Source organism: Microcaecilia unicolor, chromosome 3, assembly GCF_901765095.1.
Source record: "Microcaecilia unicolor chromosome 3, aMicUni1.1, whole genome shotgun sequence".
NCBI lineage: Eukaryota > Metazoa > Chordata > Amphibia > Gymnophiona > Siphonopidae > Microcaecilia > Microcaecilia unicolor.
In genome coordinates, this window is record NC_044033.1 from 28,524,053 (window position 1) to 28,539,619 (window position 15,567).

General features: G+C 42.4%; 1 protein-coding gene across 1 annotated transcript in view; it reads left to right on the plus strand.

Moving 5' to 3' along the window:
- The first annotated feature begins 3,990 nt into the window (after nucleotides 1-3,990).
- The window catches only part of SLC3A1 (solute carrier family 3 member 1), a 73,336-nt gene continuing 61,759 nt past the window's right edge, over nucleotides 3,991-15,567 (plus strand). The window contains 2 exon segments of the mRNA XM_030195803.1: nucleotides 3,991-4,589; nucleotides 14,818-14,997. Of these exon segments, the coding sequence (XP_030051663.1) occupies nucleotides 4,160-4,589; nucleotides 14,818-14,997 (610 nt within the window). The 5' untranslated portion in view covers nucleotides 3,991-4,159.

Consider the following 15,567-nt stretch of genomic DNA (forward strand, 5'->3'; position numbering starts at 1 on the left):
TCCCGCAAGAGGGCATTTCACGCATCCACCACTCTCTCCGTGAAGAAATACTTCCTAACATTTTTCTTGAGTCTGCCCCCCTTCAATCTCATTTCATGTCCTCTAGTTCTACCGCCTTCCCCTCTCCGGAAAACGTTTGTTTGCAGATTAATATATTTCAAATATTTGGACGTCTGTATCATATCACCCCTGTTTCTCCTTTTCTCCAGGGTATACATACATGTTCAGGTCAACAAGTCTCTCCTCATACGTCTTGGAACGCAAATCCAATACCATTTTTGTAGCTTTTCTTTGACCGCTTCCATTTTTTTTAACATCCTTCGCAAGATGCGGCCTCCAAAACTGAACACAATATTCCAGGTGGGGCCTCACCAACGTCTTATACAGGGGTATTAAAACCTCTTTTCTTCTGCTGGTCACACCTCTCTCTATACAGCCTAGCAAACTTCTAGCTACGGCCACCGCTTTGTCACACTGTTTCGTCGCCTTCAGGTCCTCAGATACTATCACCCCAAGATCCCTCTCCCCGTCTGTACCTATCAGACTCTCCCCGCCTAACACATACGTCTCCCTTGGATTTCTACTCCCTAAATGCATCACTTTGCATTTCTTCGCATTGAATTTTAATTGCCAAACAGACCATTCTTCTAGCTTCCACAGATCTTTTTCATGTTTTCCATTCCCTCTGGGGTGTCCACTCTGTTACAAATCTTGATGTCATCCGCAAAAAGGCAAACTTTACCTTGTAACCCTTCGGCAATGTCACTCACAAATATATTGAATAGAATCGGCCCCAGCACCGATCCCTGAGTCACTCCACTACTCACCTTTCCCTCCTCTGAGCGAACTCCATTTACCACCACCCTCTGGCGTCTGCCCGTCAACCAGTTCCTATTCCAGTTCACCACTTTGGGTCCTATCTTTAGCCTGTCTAGTTTATTCAAAAGCCTCTTGTGGGGAACCGTGTCAATAGCTTTGCTGAAATCTAAGTAGATTACGTCCATAGCACGTCCTTGATTTAATTCTCCAGTCACCCAGTCAAAGAATTCAATGAGGTTCGTTTGGCACGATTTCCCTTTGGTAAAACCATGTTGTCTCGGATCTTGCAACTTATTGGTTTCCAGGAAATTCACTATCCTTTCCTTCAGCATCGCTTCCATTACTTTTCCAATAATCGAAGTGAGGCTTACCGGCCTGTAGTTTCCGGCTTCTTCCCTATCACCACTTTTGTGAAGAGGGACCACCTCTGCCGTTCTCCAATCCCACGGAACCTGTCCCGTCTCCAAGGATTTATTAAACAAATCTTTAAGAGGACCCGCCAGAACCTCTCTGAGCTCCCTCAATATCCTGGGGTGGATCCCATCTGGTCCCGCTGCTTTGTCCACCTTTAGATTTTTAAGTTGTTCATACACACTCTCTTCTGTGGGGCTAGCTTTTTCTGAAACCTCCCCTCAAGCCCCTTACTGTGTTCTGAGATCTCAACATTGTCCTGAGCTGAAGAAAGCTCCTTTTGAACCACTTGATGCCTGCCAACTTAGGCCCTTCCAGTTCAGGTACTTATTTTTGGTGACTTAGCCCGCAAAGTCAGTGAGTTCCATGTCTTAGTAAATGATCCACCTTACACTACGTTTTATAGTGACAGAGTGGTTTGCACAAGCATCCAAAGGTACTGGCAGAATTCCATTTTAATCAGTCTACATTTTCCCAATGCCATATGCTCAACAACACGGCGGCTTATATGGCAAGGTGACCACTACTAAGACAGTACCAGCCAAGTGATATTATCAGCCAAGATCCCTTGAGAAAAGCATTCGAGAAACGGGTGCCTGTCAGGGTCCCGTTGGCTAATGCAGATCTGAACAAGTGTTCCAGGAAAGTCAGATATGTCTGATTTACTGCCTGCTATTTATTATCTGCCACTTTCAGAGACAACATATATGAAAAAGCCCCTGTGTGCACTGAGTGATTGGATACAGTGGTGTCACTGCATCACAGTGATATCTAAGACTTAAACATGTAACAAGAAGTACACAAAACATTTACGAAAAATACCAAAAAAATTTGAAGAGTCAAAATCACATGTTTATGAAAACTTTGATCAAGATTTGGTAGGAGGGGGTTTTTGTGAATGATTACATTTGGCACCACTGGGCAATACCCTAATATCGGGTTGTAAGAAGTCACACGAGAGCCCAGGTGATTTTATGAGACTTTTTCTCCCCCTCAGATCAAATTAAGATTTAATTGTGACATTCCTGGTGAACTATTTGACTATCGTTAAGCAGTTTGCTTATTGTCGATGGATCAGCATCATGTTATACCTATTCTGGTCGCCACATCTCAAGAAAGATATAGCAGAATTGGAAAAGGTGCAGTGAAGGGCGACTAAAATGATAGTGGGGAAGGGACGACTTCCCTATGAAGAAAGATTAAGGAGGCTAGGGCTTTTCAGCTTGGAGAAGAGACGGCTGAGGGGAGACATGATAGAGGTATATAAAATAATGAGTGGAGTGGAACAGGTACATGTGAAGCGTCTGTTCACGCTTTCTAAAAATACTAGGACTAGGGGGCATGTGATGAAACTACAGTGTAGTACATTTAAAGCAAATCGGATAACATTTTTCTTCACCCAACGCATAATTAAACTCTGGAATTCGTTGCCGGAGGACGTGGTGAAGGCGGTTAGCTTGACAGAGTTTAAAAAGGGGTTAGACGGTTTCCTAAAGGACAAGTCCATAAACCACTACTAAATGGACTTGGGAAAAATCCACAATTCCAGGAATAACATGTACGTTTGGGAAGCTTGCCAGGTGCCCTTGGCCTGGATTGGCCGCTGTCGTGGACAGGATGCTGGGCTCGATGGCCCCTTGGTCTTTTCCCAGTGTGGCATTACTTATGTACTACTGAAGGTTTTTCCAATATACCCATAAGAACATAATGTAAGAATAGCCATACTGGGTTAATGTGGAATTGGTTGGGGATTGTGCCTTACATTTAACAGAGAAGTAGCTATTTTTTATGCTAACACAACACAGTTAATTCCAACTAAATAAGTGTAGCTAATTGCATCATCCTTTCTGCATGCGTTTAATTTTTGTGTGTGTGACAGTTTTTTTTCTCTGCTTTAACTGAACACCCAGTACATTTAGGGGCCCTTTTACTATGGCACAGTTCGCGTAATGCGAGCCTACCTCGCAGTAAAAGGGCACTACTACGGGATGTGCTGAGGCATCCTGCTGTAGTTTGGACTTCAGCACATTACTCCGGTAAAAAATATTTATTTTTTGCCGTAGGAGGCGCGCCTGGGAGCAGAGAGTAAGTATGCCTGCACTAATCGGGTAGCACCAGCACACTACTGCATGTTACTCGATTGGTGCAGGAGTAGCATGGGAGCACCCTTACTTTCTTCTAAATAGGTGGCAGTAAGGGCTTCCGGCGGTAATGGCCATGCACTAATTGAGGAATTAGTGCATGGCCATTACAAAAAAAAAAAACCAAACATGGCCGTTTTACTGCATGGGAAACCACTGGCCACTTTTTTTGCGCAGCTTTGTAAAAGGACCTCAATGCAGTGGTTGTGCTGTTACTACGCATTCATTTTGGTAATTATTGCATGGTAACCGCAAAACCTTACCGCAAGATAACATGTAAGCCTCAGTTTTCAGAATCCAGATTTCTCTCCTGCTACTAAATTGTCAACATAGTTTATGTGGGAGAAAATATTTGTATTTTATCCTGTAAACTTAATTTTTAAACTGTTCTGAGTGAATATATTTTCAAAACAAAGAGGCTTTGATTAAGCTGCTGGACTTGGAAGTGTTCACTAGTCTCAGGAATCTCAGCGTTTTGAAGGAGACCTATTGTTCTTTTTATTAATAATTAAATTGGCAATGTTTAGTTTCATTTGCAAAGCAAGGCTTAGAAAATCTCTCACACGGGTCCATTGTAGAGGTGATCTGTGAAAAGACTTTTTTCATGCAGAAGCAAAGGTTTCTGTCTGCTTTAGTTTTCTCTTGCCGACTGTACTTTGACCTAGCAAGATTACTTAAGTCAGCCAAGCAACTGCAACATTGCTGTTTTAGGGAACCTGACTTATAGACTGCTACTCTGATATATATTTTCAAAAACAATAACTTTCCGGAAAAGGGGACATTCCCAAATGGCCAAAGAACTCGAAAGCCATGCCACTGAACTGAAACAGAAGAATGGGCTGGAGAATATTGGATTTGTTCCAGATGAGGAATCTTTGGAAACTGAGAATGACAGCAGGCAAGCTGAGAACTCGGAAACTTGTGCAATTAGTGTGCGGGCACCAGTGATCTTGAGAGAAGGTTCTACTGTTTTAGAACCTTATGCGGGGATGCCCAAAGAGGTATTGCTCCAGTTTTCATGCCAGGCTCGTTACAGAGTGACCAGAGAGATCATTTTCTGGCTCATCATTGTAGCTACTCTAGTAATTGTGGCCGCTACAATTGCCATTATAGCCTTGTCTCCAAAGTGCCTTGGCTGGTGGCAGATTAGTCCTATATACCAGGTTTATCCAAAATCTTTTAAAGACAGTGACGGTGATGGAAGTGGTGATCTGCCAGGTAGGTACCAAACTTCTTTATTTCTGTTTTCATACCTGTAACTGAAAATGGCCTCTTAATCATATCAGATTATTGTTTGCTGGCCATTGTATCGCGGGTGCAGTTTCAAATCTTGCTGTTGCCTCATCAGACCATTTATATTGCTCCCAGATATTTAGCAAGGTTTCTGATTTCTTATACTCCCTGCTATTCCCTAAGGCCTGTGCAAAGTAATAGTCTCATGCTCCTGCCCAACCTCCACCAATATACGTTTTAGGAAGCTGGCTTTTGGTTACCAGGCCTCTGCCTCATGGAACAACCCCCTCCCCCCCCCCCCCCCCCCCCCCCAGAGACCTTAGACTCTATCCCTGATGTTTGAAATTTAAAATGACATTAAAGACTTGGTTCTTCTCCCAAATATTTTTTTCTTGAGAGTCCTTGGCTGGCTTGTGTTCTGGGGGTCAGTTTATCAGCTCTCGTTTGGTTGTCCCACCACTCATGCCTTCTCTGTAGTTCTTGTATGTGTTTGTCTATTACTATAGTATTAAACCATAATTTTGGTTGCTATTTTTGTTATAGAGCTGGCTATGTATTTGAGTCAGCCGATAAGTTTAGCCACTGCCGTTTACCTTGTCTGTTACTTATGTCTTCTGTATCATTATTTCTGTTGTCTGGTTCCTGTGTCTGCCTTGCTTTAGAAACATAGAAAGATGATGGCAGATAAAGGCCAAATGGCCCATCCAGTCTGCCCATCCTGTGTAACCCCTAACTCTGCCTCTTCCTAAGCGATCCCATGTGCTTATCCCATGCATTTTTAAATTCTGACACAGTCCTCGACTCCACAGCCTCCACCGGGAGGCCATTCCATGCTTCCACCACCTTTTCCATGAAATACTACTTTCTTAGGTTACTCCTAAGCCTATTCCCTCTTATATTCATTGTATGCCCAGAGTTTTCCTTCAGTTGAAAAAGGCTCACTTCCTGTACATTAATGCCCTTGAGATATTTAAATGTCAATCATATCTCCTCTCTTCCAGCATATACATATTGAGGTTCATAAACCTGCCCCTGTATTTTTTGTGTTGCAGACCGCTTACTAATTTTGTAGCCACCCTTTGTGATACAGATGTTTTTATTTTGTGATTTACTGCTGGTATGTTAACTACATTAACCATTTTTGAGACACAACAGCAATCAAAATCTTAAACATTATTAGTGATAAAATGTCCATTTACTACTTTTACTATATCTGTTGGGTTATTGTTACTCCATGATGATTGTACCACAATAGGAAAACGTTCAAATTTGCAAGTGGTTTCCAATCTGATACCTTCAAATTTCAAACTTTAATGTTGATCAGGCAAGTTTAGGATTGATATAAGCAAAGGGAGACCAATTATGATAGTCTTACTGAGATATACAAATCCTCTTGATGCTTATGAAATTAGTCTTGATAAAATCAGTGGATTGAGGTATTGACAAAGAAATGAGGGGGAAATGCATTTAAATTGAATATTGAGTCAAGAATTATTAGGACAAGAATAGAGAATAAAACAAAACATATAATGCCTTTGTATCTCTCCATTTTGTATCCTCACCTTGAGCATTGTTTGCAATTCTGATTGATGCATCTCATAAAAAATGTTGTGGAAAATAAGAATAGTACAGAGAAGGGTGGCCAAAATGATTAAGGGAATCGAATGGCTCTCGTATGTTTATGTTTAATAAAACTTGATATATTGCATATTTTAAGGATATAAGGATCTATGCGGTGTATAACAAATCAATACATAAAAACAAAGAAAAAGAACTCTATTAATAAATAGGACAGAATCGATTTGATGCTGCTTATTTGACCTATTATTGGTAGTGTACAGTTTGTTTTCTGATTTTTTGTTTTGTTCAATAAAAATTATTTAAACACTAGTAAAAAAGCCCTGTTTCTGATGCAAATGAAACGGGGGCTAGCAATGTTTTCTTCTGTGTGCATGTGGGAGTGTGTGTGTCCCTGGCCTCTCTCCTCTCCCCCCTCTGAGTCCTTCACTGTTACAGAGCCAGCGATTTGATTTCGTGCTCTGCTGTTTTCCTTCACTGACTGTGTTACAGAGAGGGCGGGGCAGACACTCATAGGGAAACCGGATATCTTGCCCCCTTCACACTTCCGGCTGGAGGCTTCATAGAACGTTGGTTTTGCCTTTTATATAGAGAGATAAATAGGGCAGAATAAAACATTCATACCAAGAACACAGAATAGTAATTTAGTTGCTGTACTCCAATGGCCAACTCTCAGCAGATGAGAATTTTAGCCAAAGACCTATTGATAGAAATAAGTTTTGAGAAATGACTTGAGAAATGGTTCTTCGTGATGGACGTGGCTTGGTAGATTGTTCCAAACCATAGGGACTAGAGAAAAGAAAGCAGAGTAACAGGTTGATTCGTAATGGATTTGTTTAGGGCTGGGTAAAACTAACCAGTTATCAGCTAATGAACAAAGGTTACGTGAGGGAGTGTAAGAAGTAATTAAAGCTGAGAGGTAGGCGGGGTCACCAGTGTAATAAGCCTTACGAGCAAGGATAAGAATTTTGAACGGAATGCGATACTTATTAGGAAGCCAATGCAAACTAAAGAGTAGCAGAGTTATGTGGTCTTTCCTTTTAACGTAATCATTTTGGCCACCCTTCTTTGTACTTTTCCTATTTCCACTACATTTTTTATGAGATGCATCAATCAGAATTGCACACAACGCTCAAGGTGAGGATACAAAATGGAGCGATACAAAGGCATTATATGTTTTGTTTTATTCTCTATGCTTGTCCTAATAATTCTTGACATTGTTTGCTTTTTTTTTTTTTTTTTGTCTGCTGCTAAACACTGAGCAGAAGATTTCACCCTATAATCCATGATGATAACTAAATTCTTTTCCCCAGTGGTGACTCCTAATGTACAACTTTCCTGTGAAAACTCTTAAGCAACTTTCAGGTTTTGATAGGAGGTACAATCTCCCAAGCAATTGTACCTGTTAATATGTCAGACCATTAATGAGTCATGGACCATGCAAACAAATGTTATCTGATTTTCAAAAGGTCTAGGTTCCTAACTTTGAATGAGATGTTTAGACTTTTCAATTAAAAGATTTTCTGGTACCGCGCACCTAAATCTGACCCAGCACCATACCTGCTTTCATAATAATAAATAAATTATGTGCAGGGGAGATTCTCCAGCCCCTGGGCGCTCTTTTTGACTCCAGTGCTTGCCATATCTAAAAGGGGAAGCCACTAGCTTCTCACATCACACCTCCCGATAATACCCTCCTACTGGTAACCCTACCTTCTCCGATCCCAGTCTGGAGAAGTCAGCTTTGATGACTTCTGATTTCAAAAGTATTAATTTATCTACTTCACTGCTCAGAGCTGAATTCTGACAGACAATATGGAAATCAATCTGTTTCACTAAGTGAAGTGAATAAATGCTATTTATGTCCCATTTTTATATTACCTTTCCTTGAAGGCTGCAAAGCAGTTTACAATAATATTCATATGGTAACAAACCACACATGACAAAATAAAATATATCTTACAGTGTATTTTCATAGTAATTATGATTAACAATAAAGAAAATAATCACAAACTGATACTACTTCTTCCCCACATAGTTATAATAATCTTATATAATAAAACTCACCCTCAACGTTCTGAGGACACTGACGTCACTTCCGTCATCAAAACGGGTTCGAAGGGTTCGTGGTGGTGAAGCCACCGAAATTGCCGTCTCGAGGCCCCGCCCTCGCATCAAACATGATGACGTCGAGGGCGGAGCAATGGCGTCACACACCGAGGGCGGAGCAATGGCGTACGGTGCATTCAGGAGGTGCGGAGCAATGGCGTCAGAACGACGAAGGGGTCGGTAGGGAGGGAGGGAGAAGGGGGGTGTTGGGGAGGAAAACCTTGCTAGCGCCCGTTTCATTTGCTGCAGAAACGGGCCTCTCTTACTAGTAATAAATAAAACAAACAACTTTAAGTGCTCATAAACATGGCCATGCGATCTTATGTAGTGTCATAAGCTTTGTCAGATTTGAAAGGCTTTACAAAATTAACTGTCATAGTAAAAGTATCAAACATTGTGTTCATGTATTTGCTCCAACAATATATTATGCAGTTCCCAACTTGGATCACATTTCGCTATCACCTTTTCTGCAGTGAGGCATTCTTAGACGTGGAGGAAAGATGAGAACATAAGAATTGCTGTATTGGGTCAGACAGAAGGTCCACCTAGCCTAACATCCTGCTTCCAACAGTGGGCAATCCAAGTCGCAAGTACCTGGCAGAATCCCAAAGAGTAGCAAGATTCCATGCTATTGACTCCAGGGATAAATAGTGACTGTCCCTGTGTCTACCTTAATAGCAGTTTATGGACTTTTTGTAAACCACTAAACAGCTTTTCACATCCTTTTGAAACAAGTTGCAGAGCTCAACTATTCATTGAGTGAAAAAATATTTCTCCAGTATTGACTGGATAAATGCTACACCAGGGAATGCTAGGGTAGTAAAATTCTTAGATGTAATAAATGACTGCTTCTTGGAGCAGCTGGTCCAAAAACAGACAAGAAGGGGAGCTATTTTAGATCTAGTCCTTAGTGGAATGCAGGGAATTAGGTAATGGTGTTGGATCCACTGGGAAACAGTGATCCTCAGGAGCTTAACCGAGATTGGATAGCAGAGCCGGTAGTGGGAGGCAGGGCTGGAGGTTGGGAGGCGGGGATAGTGTGGGGCAGACTTATACAGTCTGTGCCAGAGCCAGTGGTGGGAGGCAGGACTGGAGGTTGGGAGGCAGGGATAGTGCTGGGCAGACTTATACGGTCTGTGCCAGAGCCGGTGGTGGGAGGCGGGGATAGTGCTGGGCAGACTTATACGGTCTGTGCCAGAGCCGGTGGTAGGAGGCGGGGATAGTGCTGGGCAGACTTATACGGTCTGTGCCAGAGCCAGTGGTTGGGAGGCGGGGCTGGTGGTTGGGAGGCGGGGATAGTGCTGGGCAGACTTATACGGTCTGTGCCCTGAAGAGCATAGGTACAAATCAAAGTAGGGTATACACAAAAAGTAGCACACATGAGTTGTCTTGTTGGGCAGACTGGATAGACCGTGCAGGTCTTTGTCTGCCGTCATCTACTATGATCAAATTTGAGCCGATATCTGGAGTGAAGTTACTAAGGAAATCTACTGTAGCAGCATTTAATTTTCGAAAGGGTGACTATGACAAAATGAAGAAAATGGTTAAAAAGAAGCTGAAAGGGTTGGCAGCAAAGGTTAGGACTAAGTCGGGCATGGATGTTGTTTAAAAATACCATCATGGAAGCCCAGACCAGATATATTCCATGTATTAATAAAGGTGGAAAGAAGAGCAAACAACAGCCAGCTTCGTTAAAAGGTGAAGGGAAAGAGGTTATTAGAGCCAAAACAGCATCCTTAAAAGAATGGAAAAAAAGATACAAATGAAGAAAATAAGAAGCAACATAAGCAGTGTCAAGCTAGATGCAAAGCATTGATCAAGAAGGCTAAAAGAGAATATGAAGAAAAACTTGCACTGAGACAAAAACTCATAGTAACACCTTTCTCAGCTACATCAGAAGCAGAAAGCCTGTGAGGGAATCTGTGGGACCATTAGATCACGAAGGAGCAAAAGGGGCACTCAGGGAGGACAATGCCATAGCAGAGAGATTGAATGAATTCTTTGCTTTGATCTTTACGGAAGAAGATGTAAGAGATCTACCTGTACTGGAAATGGTTTTCAAGGGTGATGATGCAGAGGAACTGAAAGAAATCTCGGTGAACCTGGAAGACGTACTGAATGACAAGTAAAAGAGTGATAAATCACCTGGACCAGATGGCATTCATCCAAGAGTACTGAAGGAACTTAAGCATGAAATTGCTGATCTGTTTGTTAGTGATCTGTAACATCTCATTAAAATTGTCCGTAGTACCTGAAGATTGGAGGAGGAGAAGATTGGAGGGTGGCCAATGTAACGCCGATTTTTTAAAAGGGTTCCGGGGTGATCTGGGAAATGACAGATCAGTAAGCCTGACTTCAGTGCCGGGCAGAATAGTAGAAACTATTATAAAGAATAAAATTACAGAACACATAGACAAACATGGTTTAATGGGACAGAGTTAGCATGGTTCAGTCAAGGGAAGCTTTGCCTCACCAATTTACTTAATGTCTCCTCCTCCTCCTCCTCGATCCTGGGGAACTGGGTTCAATTCCCATTGCAGCTCCTTGTGACTCTGGGCAAGTCACTTAACCCCCAGGTACAAATAAGTACCTATATATATTGTAGTTGAAAAAACACAGAAAGGTGGTATATCAAGTCCCATTTCTCAGGGCACAGACCATTAAAGTCTGCCCAGCACTATTCTTGAACTTTCCATATCTATTCAATTACAATTTATTTATTTTATTTATTTATTGTTCACTTATATCCCACATTTTCCCACTCATGCAGGCACAATGTGGCTTACAAACATTAAATAAAATACAGAATAGGAAAACTTAGAAGAATATACAAGGAGTATGCAGGGGGAGAAGCATCTAACGGTGAACTAGCAGGGTAGGAGCCAGGGAGGGTGCATCAAGCAGCAGTATAAAGTGAGGAGTAGGTCTTGGCAAAGAAGTAGGTCTTCAACAACTTCTTAAAGAGGGCGTGGCCCACTTGAGTTTTAAGGTGTTGCGGGAGAGCATTCCAGTGCTTAGGACTCCAATAGCGAAAAGACGAGGCGAAGATCCTCTTGTACTTGACACCCTTACAGTTTGGGAAGTGAAGGTGGAGGAAGGAACGAGCAGCAGGGTTGGCATTCCTGGGCGGGAGGTCGATCAAGGGGTGCATATACTCCGGGGCAAACCCATAGATAATTTTATGGGTCAAGGAGCAGAGTTTAAAGGCAATACGCTCCTGAACAGGCAGCCAGTGTAACTTGAACCGTAAGGGTTCGGCATGTGCAAAGCGTCGCTGTCTCAGGATGAGTCTCGCAGCAGTGTTCTGAACTGTTTGGAACTTTTTCAACAGAGAGGCCTGGCAGCCCGCGTAAATTCCACTGCAATAGTCCAAGTGGGAGAGGACAAGCCAGTGGACAAGTGTGTGGAACAAATCTCTAGGAAGGAAGTATCTGATATGCCAAAGCCTCCACATGGCGTGAAACATTTTTTTGGTGACCAAGTGCACATGATTGTCCAGCTGGAGGTGTGTGTCCAGTTGCACTCCTAAAAGCCGCAGGCTTGTGGCAATCGGAAGGACAGAGCCCAATACTGGGAGCACCGTGTCAGTTACTGGAGTGTGGATGGACGAGAGGATGAGACACTGTGTTTTGTCCTTGTTTAATTTGAAACGGAAGACCTGAGCCCAATGTTCTAAGGTGGAGAAGCAGGCATCAATGAGGTGAACAATTTCTGACACGGTGGTGCGAAAGGGAATGTAGACTGTAATATCGTCGGCATAGATGAAAGGGTTAAGGTCCAGTTTTGCGAGAGCAGCAGCTAAAGGCATCAACATAATATTGAATAAGACTGGTGAAAGTGGGGAGCCCTGCGGAACCCCACAGGAGGCCTTCCACGGATCAGAAGTAATCGAGTTCACTGAGACCTGGTAAGTTCTTGTTGTTAGCCCGCGAACCAGTGTAAGACAGGACCTCCTATACCAAAAGAGTCCAGCAGATGAAGCAAGATTTCATGGTCCACCATATCGAAGGCACTAGACATGTCAAACTGAAGCAGTAAAACTTTCCGACCAATGGATAGCTCTTGCTTAAAGTTAGATAAGAGGGTGACCAGGACAGTCTTGGTGCTATATTGAGCTCGGAAACCAGACTGAGAGGGGTGTAGGATATCGAAGGCAGTCAGGAAGTCGTTGAGCTGGACGTTGACCATACTGTCCATTAACTTGGTAACAAGGGGAATCGAAGCCACTGGGCGATAGAGACGACGTCTGGTTTAATCTTTAGATTCTTCGGAACAGGGGTGAGAAGGATATTACCATGGCCTGGCGGGAAAGATCCAGCACTTAACATGAAGTTGAGGTAAGTAGTCAGATCTTCAACAAAACACTTCGGTGCAGCTTTCAGGAGATGAGTCGGACAAACATCCAATCTACAGGGTTTGTTGGAGAACTTAAGTAAAGCAGCAGTTACCTTGTCAAGTGATAAGCAGGTGAATTTGGTCTAAATGTGATCTGCCGGGCAGACACCCGTTGGCATAGTCAAAGATTCCAGGAAGTCGTCCACATCAGAGAGGCAGCTCACAGTTGAAGACTATAGGGTCAGTATTTTCTCATTGAAATAAATTGCAAGTTGGGAAGCAGAAGGAAGATCAGCACTGGAGAATTCTAGAGTACGGGTATCAAGGAAAGAGTTTATCAGCTGATATATCTTTGTGATGTCCCGGCCAGCAGACTGTAGCATAGCGGAAAAGTACTTTCGCTTTGCTTGACGGATGGCATACTTATACCTGCGGTGACTGCCTTTCCAAGCACCTAACGCAACATCCGACTTCCGCTTATGCCAGGCTCTTTCCAGACGTCTAGTCTCTGTTTTTAAGGCTCTGAGATCAGCCGAGAACCAGGGTGTAGAGTTGTGGATGTGGGAAGTCTTGAGATGGGTAGGTGCAATATGGTCCAGCACAACCTTGCAGTGGTTCTCCCAGTCAGAGAGATAGGTTGGCCCTACAACAAAGGGCATTAACTCAGAATGGAGGGAATGAAACATCCTCCTGGAGGGCATAAACTCATCCTCCACTGAGACATAACTGAAGAGAACAAACTCATCCTCCCGGAGGGAATAAACTCATCCTCCAAAACATGAAACTGGAGGAATTAAGTCATCCTCCTTTAATTGAACAAGAATCCTGAAGACTGTTTTCCGATTTTCTCCCAAGGACGGAATCTCCAGGAAACACGAACAATCAGGGTGTAGACCGTAGAAGTCTGTCCAGCACCAGTTTTGCTTCCCAATTACTGGTGTCACCACCCAATCTCTGCTAAGATTCCGTTGTATGAAATTAGTGCATGGCTTTTAATTTAAAAAAATAGGAAAATCAACCTTTTTCTTACTGCAGTAAAAATGGGCTTAGCATAAGGAGGAGATCCATGAAAGGGTGTGCTGAGGTCACTGTTTACTGTAGCTTAATAAAAATGCCCCTATGTCTCTAATGCTCATTCTCCAGTCCTGAAAGTATTTCAGTTTCATTTGTTTTCTTGCTCCCTTCTATCTCTCTCCTTCAGAGTGGACACTGAAAGACTTTGTCTTCCTTTTCTTTCTGTTCTCTTGTTTCCTTCTGTTCTTCCCTGTCTCCTCTTCCTGCCTGCTTTTCTTACCCCACCCTTAGTGGTAGATTCACCCGTTGGTAGAGTTTATTAGATAGTAACAAGTCTCAATGGCAAGATATAGAAAATTGGGTTATTCACAAAATGTCTTCATATTTTTTAAACCCAATTTTCCTAATGTACATAAGAACAACCATATTGGATCAGACCAATGGTCTATCTAGCCCAGTTTCCTGCTTCCAACAGTGGCCAATCCAGATGACAAGTGCCTGGCAGAAACCCAAATAGTAGCAACATTCCATGTTACCAATCCCAGGGCAAGCAGTGGCTTCCCCTATGTCTATCTCAATAGCAGACTATGGACTTTTCCTCCAAGAACTTGTCCAAACCTTTTTTTTTAAACCCAGATACTCTAACCACGGTTTCCACATCTTCTGGCAACAAGTTCCAGAACTTAACTATTCTTTGAGCGAAAAAATATTTCCTCCTATTTATTTTAAAAGTATTTCCATGTAATTTCATTCAGTGTCCCCTAGTCTTTGTACCTTTCGAAAGAGTGAAAAATTGATTTACTTTTACCCGTTCTACACCACTCAGGAATTTGTAGATCTCAATCATATCCCTCCTCAGCCGTCTCTTTTCCAAGCTGAAGAACCCTAACCTCTTCAGACTTTCCTTAAAGGAGAGGCGTTCCATCCCTTTTATCATTTTGGTCACTCTTCTTTGAACCTTTTCTAATTCCGCCATATTTTTTTGAGATACGGTGACTAGAATTGAACACAATACTGAAGGTGAGGGTCACATCATGGAGCAATACAGAGGCATTATAATATTCTTGTAATTTGTGTTCAAAATTACGTAAGTTTATTTAGCGCTTATAGCATTTATCAGTATCTTCTTTTTATATATGTTATTTTTCTCTTGCTAAGAAGTTTTTATTTCCAATAGGTATTCAAGAAAAACTGGATCATATCGTGTATCTAAATATAAAAACTATTTGGATTGCTCCATTCTTCAAGTCTTCGATTAAAGATTACCATTATGCTGTTGAAGACTATAAAAGTATTGATCCCAGTTTTGGAAGCATGGCAGACTTTGAAAATTTGCTGGCTGCCATACATGATAAAGGTAGGCAGGAGTGAGAACTTAAGTAAACATGTTCAAGGAAAACAATAAATCAGAAATCTTAAAATGTATACATAGAGGGGCATAATCGAATGCAAATGCCCATGTGTAAGAATGTCCATCTCCGAGAACGGGTCATGAAGGGGTGGGCCGAATCGTATTTTCGAAAAAGGTGGACGTTTATCTTTAGTTTCGAAAATACGGTTTGTGCCAGGCAAATGCATTGGATGTGGGCATTTTTGAAATGTGGGCGTTTGTTTGAGCTGGGCGTTTTTGTTTTTCAGCGATAATCGAAACCGAAGTGTCCCAGCTCAAAAATGACCAAATCCAAGGCTTTGGGTCGTGGGAGGGGCCAGGATTCGTAGTGCACTGGTCCCCCTCACATGCCAGGACACCAACCGGGCACCCTAGGGGGCACTTTTAAAAAAATAGGAAAAAACATTACATTACCTCCCAGGTGCATAGCTCCTTTACCTTGGGTGCTGAGAACCCCAAATCCCCCCCCAAAACCCACTCCCCACAACTCAACACCATAGTGTAACATGGCTAACACACGAAAGGGATCTAAAATGG